Raw genomic sequence first — 21,802 nt, forward strand, 5'->3', positions numbered from 1 at the left:
GTTTTACGTCAACAAAGAATTCAATGATTTAAGCATTTACTCACAAGAATTTTCACCGGAAAAGCTCTGTTAACATATGGCGGCCGCCACATTGACCAACAGACTAGCACCGTACTTTGACATACTGTATTTATGTAAAATAAATGCTAACTGCACGTTTTGTGTTTTTGTTTTTAACCAATAATCAAAACTGTTTTACGTCGATATCTATGAAGAATTCAGGTATTTAAGCATTAATTCACAAGAATTTTCAACCGAAAAGCTGTTTGTCTGTGAATCCACTTGGTCAGCTTTGACGACCACACCAACAATGCAGGCCCCCTATTAATCGGTCCCGCGTCCCGTCAATACCATTATGAATTCTATGAGTGTAACTACAACCCGTATTAAGCTGTGTGTATGGCGCGCATGTTTGTACAAGTAAAACATAAAGCAATGAACGGTTGGCCCATCAAATTTGCACCAGAAACGTAAAAACAGCAAATGTGATTGTTTTCTACTAATTCCAAGTCCTAAGTGGTTTAGAAAAGTGGGTTGGAAACGTGTTTTTGCCAAGTGGAAACAGCGCTGCTGCCGCGGGGTTTCACGTGGATGTGCACAGGCGCATGTTCGCATAGAGTGTTTAACTCGAAGTCTCTCTAAGGTAAGAAAAAGGGCTTTTTGGGGCAGTCTCAGTAAAAATGTCAAGGCTCTGTAGTACATAGGGCATTGATGGAGCATGCATGAAGGAGAAAAGTATTTTAATAACTTTGAAAAAAAAAAAAAAACTTGTATAGTCCCTTTATTGAAAAAAAAGACAACCCGCCTCCAACAAAAAATTAAGATACCGTACTTACTATCAAGAGGCTAAAGAAGAGCTCTCCAACAATTTTGTGGTCAACAATGTATCTATATGAAGAAGAGACTATAAAAAATATTTGTCAATTCGTTAACAAAAATGAACCCAACTATCATGCGACACAGTACCTACTAAAGCGACCAGCGTTTGTGTGCAGGGGCGGGGTCAGGTGTACTCCACGGGGATGTTAAAGTTTTGTATAAAAGCACATGTAAAGTTATGTACGTACTTAGTGCCCGTGCATAAAACGGCAGCGTGAACGAACGATTGCCATAGATTGAGCAAAAAAAGGAAGAAAAGTGCCGCCGTGTGCTCAGCATGTCCTCTGAATCAAACGGCGGCAGTCGGTACTCATTAAAGTGCAAAGGCGTCTTATAACACACGCTCATAAAGATGGTGGCGGGGCTAGACGGGGAAACCCCACTGAGCGCTTCTTCGGTAAATGCGGCGATGACGACTTTTACCAACACGGCGCTCGCTATGTTGAAAAGCTACGTTTAATCTGTTGTCTTGGCCTGACCATGTCAAATTGTCATCGGGGATTGTCAGAGTGCCACTTATCATCCATTTCCAATGTTAAGCTAGCCGTCCGTGCCGACGGACTTACCGGCGTACAGCTCGGGACCGTAGACAGCGCCCACCACTGGGTTTAACTTCCAGCCTGAAGGAACAAATTCAACATAAAAGACACTTACATTCCAACAATGATTTCTGTTCACAGTCACAATGTCAAAATTAATGGATTTGGATTTAAAAAAAGAGGAAGGCAGAGTGAAGGCACATCTCATTCCAATCAGATTTTTAGGGCTGACTGTTCACACTATTTTTATCAAGTGTCCAAATCAGATCTGGGCCTGTTCAGAAGCCACATTATTAAAATACCTGACAGGTTGCTGTGGCAACCAGTGTTGTTTTTGGCAGCCATTTTACTTTTCGTCTTAGTCTTCGTCTTTTGGACGAAAATACTTATTAGTCTTAGTCATATTTTAGTGTTAATCTTCGTCTAGTTTTAGTCAACGAAAAATCAGACATACTTCGTCTATTTTTAGTCGACAATTCTCAAAATGTTTTCGTATATAAACTTCAAAAGTTTTAGTCCATAAATAAATAAAGGTTTCCAACAATTTCGAATGAACAAGTCAGACGAGCACATTACTGTAGCGTCTACAAGGACATCACCGTTTTCACAATGATAATACATTGGACGCTATGAACTGAATGTAAAACGTTTTCCAAGAGTTTAAGAAGACACCGAGTACAGGAGTTCCAAAAAAATCAATTATTACATGCATCGCAAGTCAACACGTGACGATTCGATTACGATTCATAAAGGTTAAAAAACGATGACTTTCCCACATAACTTTATGACAGCCGCTCGTAGCTGAACGAAATTCAAGACATGTCTGCCGCCCGGACAACTTTAACGGACGCATGCATGTTATAATTGATGCTGCCTGTAACTGAGTGAGATTTACTCCTTTTCAAAAGATTGGAAAATAAATTTGTGTATGAGACAGTTAGGGAAAAAAGCAGAAACCAGCGGTTGCGCTTCTGTGCGACCGCACAGTAATTTTTTAGAGCTGTAGTTTCAAGTCATGTCAATTGAAAAATGTCCTGAGTGTGTTGCTAAGACCCGTGTGCGTCTATAAGAGGTGAGTACACGAACCCTCTTATACTGTTTAGCCTTTACTGTTGTTGTTTTTGAGGTGTTAATAGTTAACGCCGAGCGCAAAGCTAATTAGCTAATTCGCTAACGTGTATTTCATAGGCAGAACGTGTAAAAATCATGATTAAGTACAGTGGTAACACGTAGTACAGAAATATGTGAAAACAAAGTATATTGGTTAAAAGAAGTCTTATTTTTAATGACACTTTGTTTCCGGAAAATGTGGAATTCATTCCACCAGTGTAAATTTTATTGTACTCTTGAGAGAAATAAGTACTCCCTTTAAAATGGTTAATGTTTTTGCACTTTCTTGTAAAAATAAATAAATAAATAAGCAGCTTAAGGGCAGCTTTTTGTTATATGGGCATGTTTCCATCGTTCCTGTTGAATCATTAGGATATTTTAAATAAATAATGGACAAAAAATTGTTTGTCTACTTTATTAATTAGTAATGTACGATGCATCGACACACGTGATAATCGTGATAACCTTGATCATCGTCAATATCGTGAATCGTGAATCTTGAATCGTAATCGAATCGAATCGTGGTGTGTCTAAGATGGCACACCCCTAACACTGAGTCACCGCGCTAAATGCTAATGCGAACGCTAAGCTAACGCTACAACAGACTGAGTTACAGTTACAAACTGAGAAGCATCTTGTCCAAACCTGATATGAAACTACCTACAGTATGTGGTTTAAATCCATCTCGCAAAAATCAGATAACAAAAGAGCCATCCGGTTTGAATCAGGATTGGTTGAAAATCAGAATTTGCCTGCCAGTCTGAACAAGGCCTAAAACTTGGATACAGCTTCACATCAGATTTTTAGGAATTGCACGACGAGAAGAAAAGTGGCTGGTCTGAACGCAGCATGATGTTTCTTGATAATGGTTTTAAGACTGTCAGGCCTTTAAGAAGAAAAAGCTAAGTTTGAAAGTGGGGGTGGGGCATGGTGGGGTTAAGGCGTAGATGTTATGTTTGAAGCATGTGTTGAGGTGCTGGGGTTGCGACTCACCATTGGTGTAGGGGTTGGCCACTTTCTTGTTTGTCATGACTCGTGCTGTGGCGTTGTTCACCTGAATGACATCAACAAGCTTCAGCACACATGGAAAAACCCTAAAACGTGCCGAAAAGTCTGCTGGGATGCACAAACCACGGCAAGAGACGCTTGCATGCAGCAAGCAGCGAGAAGGAACAAAAAAAACCCAACGCAAGCAAAAACTGGATCAGGGTTGAGAAAAACAAAGAAAATACGCATCATATAACTGATTATAGGTAGTCCCCGGATTACGACGGACCCGACTTACGCGATTTCGACATTACGACGCTTGCGTCTCATCGTTTTTATTTATTTTTTATTTTTAATGTGACATTTGTGTTGTGATGCATGCTTTTTGTTTTGGCGCATGAAGCGTAGAACAGGAAACAAGCGCTTGTACAGATGCCCCCGCCCACCCTACACATACACAGACAGAGCAGCCGTGACAGAGGCGACAGCCTGCGCGCACATTTGTTGCTTGTGAAGCATCCAGAAGTGACTGCTGTATATAACCCCATTTTGTACTGTATTGTGCGTTTTCAATTGTGGTCTAATACTTGGGGCAAATTTGTGTGATTGTTTTTGATCATGTGCGGACGCTAACTGATACATGCTAATCGTTTGTTATTGCTGTATGCAAATTTGAATTGCTGTTATAAAAGATGAGACTGATTTAGTTTCATTTTATTTTAGTTTCCTTCTGCAAGTGTTGATGTCATGAGCGGCTGAATAAAGTCAGTAAACCACACGGACGTCTGACATCGTCATTTCGGAGCTTAGCTCAGTTTCTAGCTAGGACTTAGCTCCGATGTTTTGACGAGGACAGTACAACGACGTATAATACATGTTTTTGGATATATATTTTTTTAATTTAGAGGGTTTTTTGAGGGATTTAAGGGGTTAATTCTGATTTACGTGGAAATCCGGGTTAGATTGCAAGCTCAGGAACGGAAGTCGTTCGTAAAACGGGGACTACCTGTAATATAATTTAAAAAAAGAGTTGGAAATATTTTCATATCAAAAGAAAATGTAATCGTAATTAATAAATAAATCTGTTGGTTAAAATTACTAATCACATTTAAAAATGTTTTGTTAAATAATGGGTCAAATTGAGTCAATATTATGTCATGAGAAATTCATATGGAATACTAGTATAATAGTATACCCAGAGGTGTAGCAATGGTCCCCGGGGGCCCCAGGCAATAAGCAACACGGAGCCCTTCGCGCGTGTGCAAGTAAGGGGGACAGTTGGACTTGGAGCAAGAGCATATTTAATAAAACTATAATAAAACCTCGGTCTCATAGAGCACTTTTTAGGACACTCAAAGTGCCCGGCTTCTACTACATTAGGACATAAAACTACAGTAACATAATACACTTACCGCTGTCTTGCTTCCTTTTCTCCTCTTCGTTTTTTTTTTTCTTTTGTAGCTTCCAGAAGGATAACTTATCTTCATTTTGGATATACACCAATTAAAAAAAGCCAAATCGCCGCTCACTCTCACGCTGAGTCACATGGGGGGGGGTTGTAGAGCAGGTGAAGGCTTTCACTGCACCGATAAGTGCGACAGTGCAGTAAAGCTGCGTGTGCTAAATCTATTGGCCCCCTGGGGGCCCCTGCTGGCTGGGGGCCCTAGGCAATTGCCTGGTTTGCCTAATGGGACGCGACGCCTCTGAGTATACCGTATAAAAAAGGGAAATAAAAAAAACTGATGCATTTACTTTTTTTTTTTTTTCTTTTTAAATTAAATCATAGTAAAATAAAAATACAATAAAATATATTTGCAAATTAATGTGTTCATATTGACAATATTTTCTAAAATTATTCGGTCAAAATCATTTTATTTTACTGTAGACAATGAAATTATACATATTTGGTGACACCAATATGAATTTAGTTTTTAATTGAATGCATTATAATAAATACAATGCATGTCATTTTTTTAATCAATAGACACTTATTTTTTTTAAAATAAAATATAATTTCATTAGTTGTAATGTTGTACCGTGAAATTACTTATCACATCAGTCTCATTTACTCATTGGCTGTCATTGACTGCGATCGACGTCCAATCCATTTGATTTGGGACCCTCTCAGTTCAAATGGATGGACGTCCACCAGTGATAATCTAACGTAAAGAGCCACACGATTGGACGTCTATCACAATCACCAGCAGCCGATGAGTTCGAAAAAGTTTTCCCAACCCTGAGTCGGATGCACAAAAAACAGAACAAGTCAAAACGTGCTTCGATCGACGACGGCTTTTCCCGCTCGAACCGAAGACGCCAACAGACTGGCGTCTGACGGCCGAACGCATGCACTCATGCACCGCCGTCATCATCATCCTCATCCTCCTCATCATCATTGGGATGCCGTCGTGCTGCGGGAAACAAGACGTGAAGAAAAAGAGAAAGCACCTCGATCTTGCGTCCCTCTACGATTGTACCGTTTAGTTTCTCCCGTGCGCGGTCGGCGTCTGTGCTCGTTTCAAAAGTTACAAAGCCAAAGCCCTGACGGCAGCGACGGCGGCGGCGGAGGCAAAGAAGAAGAAGAAGAAGAAAAGACACACAAAAAAAGAGAAGGTGAGCAGCGAAGGACGGAGGCCAGTCGCCCGATTAATTAGCAAAGCGCAAAATGCGGGCAAAAGACCACCCGGCTGACAAAGCGGGTCCGGCTCGGCCCAATTAAAAAGGCGGAATGTCAGGAAAACAAGCGCTGAGCTCGGGTAATTAACGACAGCGAGTAGAACGCAAAGAAGATGTCTGGCGGCGTTTAGGTGTAAACATTGTGCTCGTGGAGGTGTTGCGCTAATTAACGTCGCTTTCAAGTCAGCGAGGTGATGTTTGCGTCGCGTGTTCCCCAATCGGTTTGACGCTCGGACTTTGGGGGAACGCCAACAAACTTTGAGAAGGATAACTGGAAACGCTCACAGTTTTGTGTCGAAAACATCTCTCGAATGTGCTAACAAGGTTAAAAAAAAAAGAAAAACTCCATTGAGCACAGGCATTGCCGGAAAAACCTCATTTTTGCCAATTTACGCTTGTCCGGTTCACAAGTTTACGTGCTTCAGAGTTGCTAGAGATCCGAAAAAAACTCAAAGACAACTTCATCTTTGAAAGGAATACCCCGTGACTTTTTTGTTGGTATACTCTTGATAAACATATCGACTAAATTTGATGTTGGTGATTGAAACTGGCTTTGGAGGCTCAAATTTTTAAAAAATATTTCAGTGTGTCTTTGAAGGAGCCTTGCAAATGGACTTTTTAGACTAAAATAGGTGATTTGTAAGCATGGCTTCCTACACTAAGACGTCATGGTTTAAAATCATGCAAAGTTTGCCAATGACCATTTGGTTGATCCAGATTTGTCATGGGAGAAAGTCATGTGGTCACATGAGATCAAAATGGAACTTTTTGCTTTTTGCTTTCCACTCATAGTGTTTGCAGGAAGAAAAATGATGAGTACCATCTCAAGAACACCGTCTCTACTCTGAAGCATGGGGGTAGTAGCATCATACTTTGTGGGTGTTTTTCTGCATATAGGACTAGATGACTGCATTTTATTAACGAGAAGATGACTGCACTGTATTAACGAGAAGATGACCAGGGCCACGTATTGTGAGATTTTGGGGAATAACCTTCCCTCAGTTAGAGCATTAAAAATGGGTCGTGACTGGGTCTTCCAACATGACAATGGCCTGACACAGACAGCCAGAATAACCAAGGATCGGCACCGTAAAAAGCATATCAAGGTTCTGGAATGGCCTAGCCAGTCTCTAGACCTCAGTCCAATGGAAAATCTTTGGATGGAGCTGAAACTTCGTGTTTCTCAACGAAAGCCCCTAAATCTGACAGACCTGGAGAAGATTTGTATGGAGGATTGGGCCAAAGTCCCTGTTTCCATATGTGGAAACATGTGGAAACATGGTGAAGAACTACTGAAGCGTCTGACCTATGGAATTGCAAATAAAGTCTTCTGCACTAAATATTAGCACAGATTTTCTCAGGGGTACAAATACTTATGAACCCCAATAAATTAAAAAAAATATTGTTTAAAAATCATACAATGTGAGTTCTGGATTTCTTGTTTAGATTGTGTCTCAATAAGTGAAAATGCATCTATGATTGAAATTTCAGACTTCTGACGATGTTCAAAGTGGGTGAACTTGCAAAATCACAAGGGGTGCAAATACGTCCGCTCCTCACTGTAGATTCAATTTTATAAAATTCGAAATGAAAAAGAAGAAAACAGGGATTATGATCTTTTTTTTTAATTATTATTCTTTTATTTTATTTTTTAGAAAAAATACTGTATTGGCCCGAATATAAGACAGTGTTTTTCGCATTGAAATAAGACTGAAAAAGAGGGGGTCGTATTATATTCGCGGTCTAGACGTTATACCCATTCACGACGGTAGATGGCACCAGATATCGTTGAAGCGATGTTCTATCATGACACATCTCAGCTACTCTCCCCATTCACGACGCTAGATGGCGCCAGATATCACTGAAGCGATGTTCCGTCATGACAGATCTCAGCTCCTAGTTTAACCAGTTTGCATTATTTCATTGCAATGTTTTTCCTTATTCAGATTTGTTTCAAGACCACAGTTACAGTAAGACTTCACTTTGACTTCCCTCTGGTTAACGCAGTTATTGCAATTTTGTTGTTTTGTTGGTTTATTTACATTTCAAAAACCAGGAGCCATTCATCTACGAATGTGATTGCACTTTAGTATACATATTTAAATGTTCAGATATTAAGATTTGAATGAGGCAAAATAACATGCTTTTTCTCTCAAATATATTGCTATAATCATTTGTTTCGGATGTACTGTAATTATTTTCTGTATAAAAATTAGTTTGGTGTTCAAAAAGTCTTTTTTCAAACTTGAGTCTTGAAAAAGAGGGGGTCGTCTTATAATCAGGGCCGTCTTAAATTCGGGCCAATACGGTACTTAAAAAATAGGAAACAATCAGTAAGTATCCTGTTTCTGTCATCCTGGCTCAAAGCAAATGATTATCTTTGTAATGAATCCAAGGGAGACTTGCATATCTGCTTTTGCAATGCAAAACAATCATACACTTCCATAACATCCAACTTTTCTAAGCACATCGTTGAGAGTTCCAATGCATATTTCTAGCTAAATTTTTAAGCCCAGAATAATGGAACATTAAATGACGTTTTACATATGAACCAATGAGTCGACTCATCATAAACATAATTGTCCATGGTTAATTGATTACCAAAATAATCGTTTGTGGCAGCCCTACAGTGAACCTTCTAACATTCAAAGTATATACCCTCTATATAGTACCCCAACATATGCTGTACTGTCAGATCTCCACTTTTGTGTTGCCTGAGAAATTCTGGCCAACGTAATACATGTGAGAAACGGTGTGATAGCAGTTGGCCAGATCTATCATCAGCCCCATCGTGCATTTATAACGCGGGCTTCTCTACTTGTGGGGGGATAGAGATAAAGAAATAAATTCAAAAAAGGAATTGAGGGCAGAATTAATCCTTTGGACATCCACCCGACCGCTGTTATCCCCTCCATCTTTTTTCCCCCCTCGCACACACACAAAGGAATAATTAGCTTACAAGAGGCCCGAGCCTGGCGTCCATTTTTCAAGGCAGACAAACATATTGAATGCAAATGGCTTCATAGGAAATAGATTGTTTATTAATGTCCCGCTCGCTGGGTTATATAAGTCCGCGAGCGAGGCATGCTGGGTAATGCGCTTTGTAGGGCAGCGCTCATAAAAAAAAAGGGGGGGGGGGGGGGATAAAGTGCGTGATGACAGGTTGATGCTTGCGTTCTGTCTTTCCAACAGGACTGGATTGAGGAAACCAGATTTGAAAGATAGACATTCCATTTGAACTGGGAGGGCTAGATGTTTCCGTGCCACTGACGGCGACTGGATGTCTAGCGCCGTGAATGGAAGTGAAGGAGTTAAATATTGTGTGAAACTCCATTGGTCCCTCGTTTTTCGCAGTTAATAGGGATCAGAACCCGCCGCGATAAGTGAAAAACCGCAAAGCCGCTAAAAAAAATATATATATATATATATATATATATATATATATATACCAACCACCAATTGTGCAAGTTCTCCTACTTGAAAAGATTAGAGAGGCCTGTAATTGTCAACATGGGTAAACCTGAACCATGAGAGACAGAATGTGAAAAAAAACCAGAAAATCACATTGTTTGATTTTTAAAGAATTTATTTCCAAATTAGAGTGGAAAATAATTATTTGATCACCGACAAACAAGCAAGATTTCTGGCTGTCAAAGAGGTCTAACTTCTTCTAACAAGGTCTAACGAGGCTCCACGCACTACCTGTATTAATGGCACCTGTTTTAACTCATTATTGGTATAAAAGACACCTGTACACAACCTCAGTCAGTCACACTCCAAAACTCCACTATGGCCAAGACCAAAGAGCTGTCGAAGGACACCAGAGACAAAATTGTAGACCTGGACCAGGCTGGGAAGACTGAATCTGCAATAGGTAAAACGCTTGGTGTAAAGCGCTTTGGGCATGGTAACCATGCAGATAAATGCGCTATAAAGTACAGTCCATTTACCATTAAAAAAAACAACTGTGGGAGCAATTATTAGAAAATGGAAGATATACAAGACCACTGATAATCTCCCTCGATCTGGGGCTCCATGCAAGATCTCATCCTGTGGCGTCAAAATGATAACAAGAACGGTGAGCAAAAATCCCAGAACCACACGGGGGGACCTAGAGAATGACCTACAGAGAGCTGGGACCACAGTAACAAAGGCTACTATCAGTAACACAATGCGCCGCCAGGGACTCAAATCCTGCACTGCCAGACGTGTCCCGCTGCTGAAGAAAGTACACGTCCAGGCCCGTCTGCGGTTCGCTAGAGAGCATTTGGATGATCCAGAAGAGGACTGGGAGAATGTGTTATGGTCAGATGAAACCAAAATAGAACTTTTTGGTGGAAACGCTGGTTCTCGTGTTTGGAGGAGAAAGAATACTGAATTGCATCCGAAGAACACCATACCCACTGTGAAGCATGGGGGTGGAAACATCATGCTTTGGGCCGTTTTTCTGCAAAGAGACCAGGACGACTGATCTGTGTAAACGAAACAATGAATGGGGCCATGTATTGAGAGATTTTGAGTGAAAATCTCCTTCCATCAACAAGGGCATTGAAGATGAGACATGGCTGGGTCTTTCAGCATGACAATGATTCCAAACACACAGCGAGGGCAACAAAGGAGTGGCTTAGTAAGAAACATTTCAAGGTCCTGGAGTGGGCTAGCCAGTCTCCAGATCTCAACCCCATAGAAAATCTGTGGAGGGAGTTGAAAGTCCACGTTGCCCAACGACAGCCCCAAAACATCACTGCTCTAGAGGAGATCTGCATGGAGGAATGGGCCAAAATACCAGCAACAGTGTGTGAACAGCTTGTGAAGAGTTACAGAAAACGTTTGGCCTCCGTTATTTCCAACAAAGGGTACATAGCAAAGTATTGAGATGAACTTTTGGTATTGACCAAATACTTATTTTCCACCATGATTTGCAAATAAACTCTTTAAAAATTAAACAATGTGATTTTCTGTTTTTTTTTTCCACATTCTGTCTCTCATGGTTGAGATAGACCCATGTTGACAATTACAGGCCTCTGTAATATTTTCAAGTGGGAAAACTTGCACAATTAGTGGTTGACTAAATACTTATTTGCCCCACTGTATGTGTATGTATATACAGTATATATATACTGTATATATATATTATTTTCGTGTTCAATGTATTTATTCATATTTAGCATTGGAAAGAGATACATGTTTCACTTTACCCCCAAAAGTACAATTAAAAAAATAACAAAAAACATGTTACTGTCCCACCGAATTATTTCTAAACAAGAATAAAGTAGAAAAATGCTTGTCTTTATTAAATGCTTCATTAAGTGAGTCCACTGAAATCCACTCAAGCTGCTCATTTACACACAATGAGTTGCCACAGCAAATGTTTAACAAGCTAAACGATGATTGACGCATGCAGTACTTTTAAATTTAAATTTAACAAGCAACTCCAGCGCACTGCTTGACCAAGAAAAGCAGCAGGAGGGTGAGTGAGACCAGATGATCGTATTGTGACTAGGGGTGTAACGGTACACAATAATCTCGGTTCGGTACGTACCTCGGTTATGAGGTCACGGTTCGGTTCATTTTCGGTACAGTAAGAAAACAAAATGCAAAATATAAATGTGCTAGTTGTTTATTACACACTTTGTGCTTTCAACAATAGGAACAGTAGCCGATACAAAGCTAGAATTCTGCTCAAAAAGTAGCAGGTATTTAAAGATAATAATCCAGCAACAATTTGCCTTTTAGACCCCGCGTATTGGTCAGCTTTCTTTCTGAAAGAAAGAAGAAAAAAAAGTCCTGTGCTAAAGAGAAAAACAATCCCAAAGACAAAGATTTTAACATGTATTTTACAAATGAAATGCCTCAATGAATTTATTTTTTCTTATGAACGGTTTTCAAAAGCTTTATTGGTGGATTTTCTCAAGTTAAAGTGCCACACAGAAATGAAAAATTTTTAATTGTGTAAGCAGGATCTGTGTATTATCCTTATTATTTAATTACAGGTGTTTTAGCTCATTTCAATTTATTTTATTTAAATGGGCTATTATTTATTTTATAATGTGTTTGTATTTTACAAATGTGAGGTAGTATTCATTTATATTGTATATTTTAAGTTGTATAACTTTAGTTCCTATGAGAATATTAGTTCCTACTTGTTTTGTTGTGGTAGGAGGGTTTTGTATTGAACACGGGGCCGTGTTGGTTATTATTATAGCAGAGAAGACAGCTGTAATTCAACAAAGACAAGTCAACTGTGCCCCGATCTACCACTCAAGAGATCTGATGGACTCAAAAAGTGGGTTACGATTGCATATTAGTTTGAAAATCGACTGGATTACACGAGTGACTTCCGGCCCGATCCTAGCTACCGGTAGTAGTATTGACACAGGAGGGCCGCGTCTCGCGTCAAATAATAAACTCTGCCGTTCTTTTCACGTGCATCGCGTTGAGCCACTTCTGGGACACGTCTAACATGCGGCCGCAGTGCGACTGGTGTGCATTGGCTGATTGACTTTAATGGCCCCGTTTCACTGCGTTCTCGCGTCGGCCACGTTGTAGTGCCGTTGAAGTTTCTTTATATCCTACCGTGTTGGTCCTCATTATAGTAGAGAAGACGGAGTAAATGTGATCTACGCAAAGAATCTGTAACCCGATCGACTCACAGCCTCGAAAAGTAAGAGTTACATTACGTCAGAAACTCGTTCGGTACGCCTCCATTCCGAACCGAGCACCAAGTACCGAAACGGTTCAATACGAATACATCTACCGTTACACCCTTAATTGTGACAGCTTATCTTTATTTATTTTAATTTTTAATTGAAAAAAAAAATCCTTGATGGACTGAGCGATCACTGTATTGCATTTGGAAATCACATGACATAACTACATTTTGACAGCATAATGTAACCTTGTTGTAAGCAAATATACTGCTGTATAATTTCAGGAGAAAATTAGCACTTAATTCTTGTAACAAAATCCAATTTATGAAGCCTTTTTGTGATGGCATTCACAATCATCTGGCCTTTTTGTCAGTTTTTAACCACACAATAAATTATTGTGTTCAACCATGAACTATTTCTGAACTTATATACAGTAATCAGTTGCTACTTCGCACGGCAACTTTCAGGCCATCAGTGCATTAAATTAAATTAAAAATTTAGAAAATATGGTGCGAAATTTGCCCGTGCGCTAGCAGAAGGCAGGGAGACAGGGTCCGAGAATATTCAATGTGATGGTTCACTTGCTTATATTTTCCTCTTCTGTCATTGTTTGCATAATAACCTCATTAAAATATGAAAACTTATAAATGTTTGGGCGGTTATAGTTATAGCAGACAGTTTTTTCATCTGTGATTTTGACAAAAATCAGATCACATTTGATGGGGATTTTATGCAGAAATGTGAGAAAATAGAGATACTTTTTCATACCACTGTATATAGACACAAAAAATGTATGTTAAAAATGGGGAAAGTGACACTACTTCGCAGTTTTTCACTTTACACAGTCGGTTTCTTGTAGGAGGTAATGTATACGGAACAAATGTTTGTCTTCAAGATAACATAAGAACGAATAACAGGATTATTATCTAACTTGCATGATATATTTTTAATACAAACGGGAAGAGGTGATTAAAATTTGGGGTAATGAGGTCAAAGGTCTGCATGCTAGGTGGCTTTGTTTCATACTTAAAGGGAATTCCACTCTACCGTATATGGTATTTGGTTTAATATGTCAGTCTGTCTGTATGTTTGTGTTCCAGATAACCTAAGAACGAATGAAGGGATTTATATTAAGCTTCCAGGAACAAGTTTACAATGTGTTGACAATCATGGGCAATGTATAGCATTTTGTGTCATTTGTCATTTAGCACTATACCCTCAGAATTTTGCCTTTAGAACAGAAAATGTAGGTTTTCCAAGCCATAAATGTGATATTTTTTCGGACGACTCTATTGCCTTTTTTTTTCTTCGGTGAAGTAGTTGGCTGAGTGGGTAGAGATGCAACAGCGGCGTTAGGTGGATTTACCTTGGATCCTCGCTCGTTAAAGATAATCTCCACGTCTAGGATCTTTCCAAATTGCTGCGGAAGAGAAAAAGGAAAGGCGTGAGGAGGGAAATTGTCAATGGTCCACTTAGCAGCCAGTCAAAACCTTCAGGTTTCTACACGAAAGAAAGAAAAAATGTCAGGAAAAGCCTATTAGAACAGCTGAACTTGAAGTGCGCACGTGGGAGCTCTTGTAAGCTTTGTGCAGCCACACCAGGAAGATACCAGATGGTTCATTTGTCGTTTGCTGTGCTGCATTTTGGATGTTTTGTGCTCCTTTGCTTTTCCTGGTTTGCTCTGAAATGTGTTTTTGTGTTTATTTTGCAGCGTATAATACAGTATAAAGAAGCAATGAGTGCAAATGTAAATGAAGGTTTTAACATTGCAAATTCCCCTTGTTATTTGGACTCGATTCCTATTGTGTGTGTGGAGTGTTTAGCCTGCACTGCAGCATTTTCACTTGTTGACTGAAGACCAAGAAGAGAAGAGGATGCAAGTGTTCTTTTTATTCTGGCGAGCCTGCGGGCCACCCCTGACTTGTGAAGCGGCCGCTAGCTTTGCTCTGCTATCATGTCACTCCCCCACAGCTTTACATCCTCTTTGTTTGGGCACTGGCACAGTCAACAGGACCCAGGGCGGCCCCCTCGGGAGGGCTCGTTCGGTTCTCAGATGCTTGGAGAGGGGGCAGCTCAAAGCCAAAGCCAGAGTTGTGCTAATGAGCCCAATGAAAGGGACTTTTAATCGCTGTCAAAGATTTATGTGCTTAATTACACACCTCAGATGACTGTCATTACACAGGTTACAACTCGTGGACATTTCAGATCAGAGGTTTAAAAAGGATTCATGTACTGATAAAAAGGCAGATGTCATAAGACACTATTCATACGTTTGAATTTAATTCGAGAACTTTTTCACTGTCTTCAAAAACAGCAAAATATAATGAGATTAAATTTATTTTAGGCGACATAACAACAACACTAACAACATAAAATTACCGTAATTTTCAGATTATAAATCGCTCTTTTTTGCTCTCTGAACACAGCGGTTTTTATCATGAAGCAGTTATTTATGGATTTATTTAGAATTTAGAAAAAAAATAAAAATTTCCTTTCCTTTTCTATTTCGCTGTGAGGCCCAGCGCATCAAAAGCCCCTTTCATACATACCTGAACACTATTAAAATCCCGGAATTTAAACGGGTAGCCCTTGTGTGTGAAAGGAATTTCCAAGCTCAACTGGCACAAAGATCATGCGGACATTTAACAGGTCGTGGTGTCTTATGTCCGGGACTTTCCCGGGACGAGGCATGTGTGAAAGCACGCGTTTGATTCCCGGTTTACAGCACGAAGACTGTTGAAGTAAATATCATGGCGGGCCGATCGTCATTTCCTCTTTCTTCGCAGTAAAACGAAAAGCGGGAAACAAACATAACAATTATCAACATGGCAAACAAACATAACGAAATTAAACTGCTACTGAATCGTATAGCCAAAGAAGAGAGTCCATCGTCCATCTTTGGAAATGTGTGGTTTATTCTGTTGCCTATGTTACGGTCCGCAAATGCGGAAACAAGGTTGGGACGGACGGACGCGTTCAAGGGTTTATTAAATACAGTGCCTTGCAAAAGTATTCGGCCCCCTTGAACCTTGCAACCTTTCGCCACATTTCAGGCTTCCAACATAAAGATATAAAATTTTAATTTTTTGTCAAGAATCAACAACAAGTGGGACACAATCGTGAAGTGGAACAAAATTTATTGGATAATTTAAACTTTTTTAACAAATAAAAAACTGAAAAGTGGGGCGTGCAATATTATTCGGCCCCCTTGCGTTAATACTTTGTAGCGCCACCTTTTGCTCCAATTACAGCTGCAAGTCGCATGGGGTATGTTTCTATCAGTTTTGCACATCGAGAGATTGACATTCTTGCCCATTCTTCCTTGCAAAACAGCTCGAGCTCAGTGAGGTTGGATGGAGAGTGTTTGTGAACAGCAGTCTTCAGCTCTTTCCACAGATTCTCGATTGGATTCAGGTCTGGACTTTGACTTGGCCATTCTAACACCTGGATAAATTTATTTTTGAACCATTCCATTGTAGATTTGGCTTTATGTTTTGGATCATTGTCCTGTTGGAAGATAAATCTCCGTCCCAGTCTCAGGTCTTGTGCAGATACCAACAGGTTTTCTTCCAGAATGTTCCCGTATTTGGTTGCATCCATCTTCCCGTCAATTTTAACCATCTTCCCTGTCCCTGCTGAAGAAAAGCAGGCCCAAACCATGATGCTGCCACCACCATGTTTGACAGTGGGGATGGTGTGTTCAGGGTGATGAGCTGTGTTGCTTTTACGCCAAACATATCGTTTTGCATTGTGGCCAAAAAGTTCAATTTTGGTTTCATCTGACCAGAGCACCTTCATCCACATGTTTGGTGTGTCTCCCAGGTGGCTTGTGGCAAACTTTAAACGAGACTTTTTATGGATATCTTTGAGAAATGGCTTTCTTCTTGCCACTCTTCCATAAAGGCCAGATTTGTGCAGTGTACGACTGATTGTTGTCCTATGGACAGACTCTCCCACCTCAGCTGTAGATCTCTGCAGTTCATCCAGAGTGATCATGGGCCTCTTGGCTGCATCTCTGATCAGTTTTCTCCTTGTTTGAGAAGAAAGTTTGGAAGGACGGCCGGGTCTTGGTAGATTTGCAGTGGTCTGATGCTCCTTCCATTTCAATATGATGGCTTGCACAGTGCTCCTTGAGATGTTTAAGGCTTGGGAAATCTTTTTGTATCCAAATCCGGCTTTAAACTTCTCCACAACAGTATCTCGGACCTGCCTGGTGTGTTCCTTGGTTTTCATAATGCTCTCTGCACTTTAAACAGAACCCTGAGACTATCACAGAGCAGGTGCATTTATACGGAGACTTGATTACACACAGGTGGATTCTATTTATCATCATCGGTCATTTAGGACAACATTGGATCATTCAGAGATCCTCACTGAACTTCTGGAGTAAGTTTGCTGCACTGAAAGTAAAGGGGCCGAATAATATTGCACGCCCCACTTTTCAGTTTTTTATTTGTTAAAAAAGTTTAAATTATCCAATAAATGTTGTTCCACTTCACGATTGTGTCCCACTTGTTGTTGATTCTTGACAAAAAAAATAAATTTCATATCTTTATGTTTGAAGCCTGAAATGTGGCGAAAGGTTGCAAGATTCAAGGGGGCCGAATACTTTTGCAAGGCACTGTACAAACAAAAATACACGCGATCGTGGAAAAGGGAGAATAACACTATGGGTCCGTGACAGTTGGTCTACAGCAGGGGTCCCCAACCTTTTTTGCACCACGGACCAGTGTGATTTGGGTCTTTTTTTCACGGACCGGTGTTCTGTCAAATTTTGCACCCTTATAAAATTTTGCTCCCATCGCTTTTGGCGGTGGAAAAAAGCCCTCTTTTATATTCAGTTGGACTCTCAATGTTATCCAACGGTGCTAAAAAAAATATTTACATCATAAACATACATGTGCAACACGAAAATGGCGTAAATTAATGCTGAACGACATGGCGAGGTCGTTAAGTGAGAGAGCTGCAAGCAGTTGTGTGCAGTTAACATGGCAAATGTAAGTTAATATTCCTTTCTTTAAAGTTTGTAGCGTGCACTTTGGAATTGCTGCAGTCGCGGTCATTTTGAACGTTACGCGCATGTCAAATTTGTCAGAACACCGGCAATGTGCGGCAGAAAAATACAGCAAATATAAAATAACATTTGTTTTTAGCCCCGTTGTATTAAGTGCAGGGAAGATACAACTCACCCGCTGAATCAGTGGGAGGCCTGAGCTTGTTTCGTTGTGACGAGATGGTCCCGGGATGGGAGAGTGAGAGAAGCTAGCTTCACAAAGATACGATGTTGGAAATTGTAGCACAGTTTTTAGTGCGCTCCTAGCGATGTCAGAATATTCTGAAATGACTTTAATCCAGAACGTCGGTAGAGTTGTTGTCTCAAATGTACGTTTAAGGTCGCCGTGATTTGCGATCTCTACAAGCTGATATTCCTGTTGCACAGATATGCTTGAATCTAGAGCTGTCCCGAGTAGTCGACATAGTCGACGTCATCGATGACGTAAATCCGTCGACGAGCACAACATCCCGTCGACGGTTAATGAAGGGTTAAAAAAATATATGCGTGGAAAGTTATAATGTCGGATGCTCTGTTTGCAAGCGGGGAAAGCGGCACAAAGCCAAAAAAAAGCGCACCAGAGTGTCCAAAACATTGCCTTATTTCAAAGAAACAAAGGAGAGTACACTCTTCTGTCCTGTCTCTTCAATGCCAAGCTTGGCTGCACGTCGGCCGTGAATAAACACCTCAAGCGCCTTCACGCAGTTTAAAATTTTTTTTTCATTTTTTGTACACCAGAGGGTGCTGTCGCCTTACTAAATAATAATGTTTCATTGACAATGGGCCTATTAGTATTGTTCTTAATGCTAATTGAAAGGTTTATTTCATGTTATGGTTTATTTTATGGTATAGAAAATTATATAAGGTTAAAAGGTCATAAATATATACAGTATACACAGTGATTGCACTCAAGGGAGAGATTGTCAATGATAAGGTAATAAATTAAGGTAAAGGCAATTCATATAGGCAATTCATTGATATATAAATAAGGTTTAAAAGGAAAAAGGTGAAAAGTTCTTGTTAATTTCTAATTGTGTTGCTTTATTTGTGTGCACCGTAGCTCTTACAGTGTGTTTACATCAAGGATGGAATAAAAGTTGTAAACCATCAGTTTAAGAGACCATCTTTTCAATCGGGATGCTACCCTAACTAATTCTATCAGCATTTGAACTCATTGTTTATTTGTGATTTATTATTGTTATTTACGTGTTTATTTGTACTTTAATAAATAATTTGAGTGTTCCAATATGTTTTTTGTGAATTGATAAGTGTCAACAAAAATTTCATTGCTAAATTAATAATAATAAAATTTAAAAAATTATTATTAGATTAGTCGACTAATCGTAAAAATAGTCGGCTGACTAATCGGGAGAAAATTAGTCGTTTGGGACAGCCCTACTTGAATCACTCGGTTTATTCAAATACGGGTCACAAATCCACTCCTTCACAGTTCGTGGGTTTTTAGCGATTGGGAAGTAGCATGGATTTTGTTTTCTCCGAGGTTGCAGGCTCATCTTCTGGCCCGTCAGGTTCCCCTTTCCCCGTAAAAATTATGTCCAAAGACTTCTGTTTTTCAGTCATTCTAGTGCGGGGGCTAATTATTTGTGCCCGCCCTACGTCATACGTTATTATCGAGGCCAAGCGCACATAGATATACGTAACAAGATGTACTGCTAAAAGTCCAATCAATGTATTTCTATGACTCCTATCCTGTAGTTGTATATCTAGAGTAGACAGGGATATTGGTGTGTTAAGTGGCACAGGCCAAAGTCAATCCGCCAGAATACAGTCGTTAATAAATTATTTATTATTTCTGCGCAGCCCGGTAACAAATGCGCCACGGACCGATAACGGTCCGCGGCCCGGTCGTTGGGGACCCCTGGTCTACAGGGATTAATAATACTGACCTATGCGGTAGGCATAGAGCAGATAAGACAACAAAATAAATACACCCAAATACCAGCACAATGTAGAGGATTTCAAAACAACGGCCGCAGACGAACAAGCTAGCAAATGCACGAAAGATGAGAGTACAAGGTGCCGAATGGCGCCCACCAAGTTAATACAGTATCTTGGCACCGTTCTCTATGATCGCCTGGGCTTAAATACAGTCTTGATGAGCTTGAATTGGCTGCATATACAACGTCGCGAACGCTCCCACAACCGGCTCTGTAACAAAACACAATCTGACCAACAGAATGCGACAGCCGATGTTGAACAAAAATCACGTACAGTGGGGAGAACAAGTATTTGATACACTGCCGATTTTGCTGGTTTTCCCACTTGCAAAGCATGTAGAGGTCTGTAATTTGTATCATAAGTTCTCTTCAACTGTGAGGGACGGAATCTAATACAAAAAAAAAAAAACAAAATCACGTTGTATGATTTTTAAATAATAAATTTGCATTTAATTGCATGAAATAAGTATTTGATACATCACAAAAATCGAACTTAATATTTGGTACAGAAACCTTTGTTTGCTATTACAGATACCAAACGTTTCCTGTAGTCCTTGACAAGGTTTGCACACACTGCAGCAGGGACTTTGGCCCACTCCTCCATGCAGATCTTCTCCAGAGCCTTCAGGTTTCGGGGCTGCTTCTGGGCAACACGGACTTTCAGCTCCCTCCATAGATTTTCTATCGGGTTCAGAGCTGGTGACTGGATAGTCCAGGACCTTAAGATGCTTCTTACGGAGCCACTCTTTAGTTGCCTTGGCTGTGTGCTTTGGGTCGTTGTCATGCTGGAAGACCCAGCCACGACCCATCTTCAGGGCTCTCACTGAAGAGAGGGGGTTGTTAGCCAAGATCTGGCGATACATAGCCCCATCCATCCTCCCCTCAACACGGTGCAGTCGTCCTGTACCCTTGGCAGAGAAGCAGCCCCAAAAAATGATGTTTCCTCCTCCATGTTTCACGGTTGGGATGGTGTTCGATGAGCCGAGTTTAGACCAAAAAGTTCAATTTTGGTCTCATCTGACCACATGACCTTCTCCCATTGCTCCTCTGGATCATCCAGATGGTCAGTGGCAAACTTCAGACGTGTCTGGACATGCACTGGCTTCAGCAGCGCGACCTTGCGTGCGCTGTAGGATTTTAATCCATGACGGCGTAATGTGTTTTCGATGGTTTTCTTCGAGACTGTGGTTCCAGCTCTCTTCAGGTCATTGACCAGGTCCTGCCGTGTAGTTCTGGGCTGATCCCTCACCTTCCTCATGATCAGTGATGCTCCAACAGTTGTTACCTTCTCACCAAGCTGCTTGCTTATTTTCCTGTAGCCCATCCCAGCCTTGTGCAGGTCTGTTATTTTATCCCTGATGTCCTTACACAGCTCTTTGGTCTTGGCCATTGTGGAGAGGTTGGAGTTTGTTTGTTTGAGCATGTGAACAGGTGTCTTTTATACAGGTAAGAAGTTCAAACAGGTGCAGTTACTTCCGGTAATGAGTCGAGAACAGGAGGGGTTCTTAAAAAAGAACTAAGAGCCGAAGTATTTACTAGTTGGTAATGTATCAAATACTTATTTCATGCAGTTAAATACAAATTTATTATTTAAAAATTATACAATGTGATTTTCTGGATTTTTGTATTAGATTCCGTCCTTGACAGTTGAGGAGAATTTATGATACAAATTACAGACCTCTACATGGCTTGCAAGTGGGAAAACCAGCAAAATCGGCAGTGTATCAAATACTTGTTCTCCCCACTGTAATGTCCAGTTACAAAATCACGCCAGCCGCCCTCCCCGCACAGAAACTGCCGAAACGCCAACCCGGGATAAATCAAGCCACCTTCACACATACAACTCGGTTTATTCCCAGGACACATTCACATGTGTGAAAGCCATGACACAGCTAAAACCCACGTACCCTTACGCGGGAATTTAATTTACCACCCCGGTAAATACACAGG

General features: G+C 40.4%; 1 protein-coding gene across 4 annotated transcripts in view; it reads right to left on the reverse strand.

Annotated features, from left to right (window-relative positions):
* The window catches only part of LOC130932009 (RNA binding protein fox-1 homolog 3-like), a 506,184-nt gene that overhangs the window by 34,856 nt on the left and 449,526 nt on the right, over window positions 1–21,802 (reverse strand). For 3 of the 4 annotated variants that reach the window (XM_057861342.1, XM_057861343.1, XM_057861346.1), the window contains 4 exons: window positions 14,208–14,261; window positions 5,964–6,056; window positions 3,522–3,582; window positions 1,446–1,499 (listed from right to left, as the gene is read on the reverse strand). In XM_057861342.1, coding sequence (XP_057717325.1) covers window positions 1,446–1,499; window positions 3,522–3,582; window positions 5,964–6,056; window positions 14,208–14,261 — 262 coding nt within the window. The remainder of the gene's footprint in view (window positions 1–1,445; window positions 1,500–3,521; window positions 3,583–5,963; window positions 6,057–14,207; window positions 14,262–21,802) is intronic. The other variant, XM_057861344.1, reaches the window with a different exon arrangement.

This window comes from Corythoichthys intestinalis, chromosome 16 (genome assembly GCF_030265065.1).
Source record: "Corythoichthys intestinalis isolate RoL2023-P3 chromosome 16, ASM3026506v1, whole genome shotgun sequence".
NCBI classification, from domain to species: Eukaryota; Metazoa; Chordata; class Actinopteri; order Syngnathiformes; family Syngnathidae; genus Corythoichthys; species Corythoichthys intestinalis.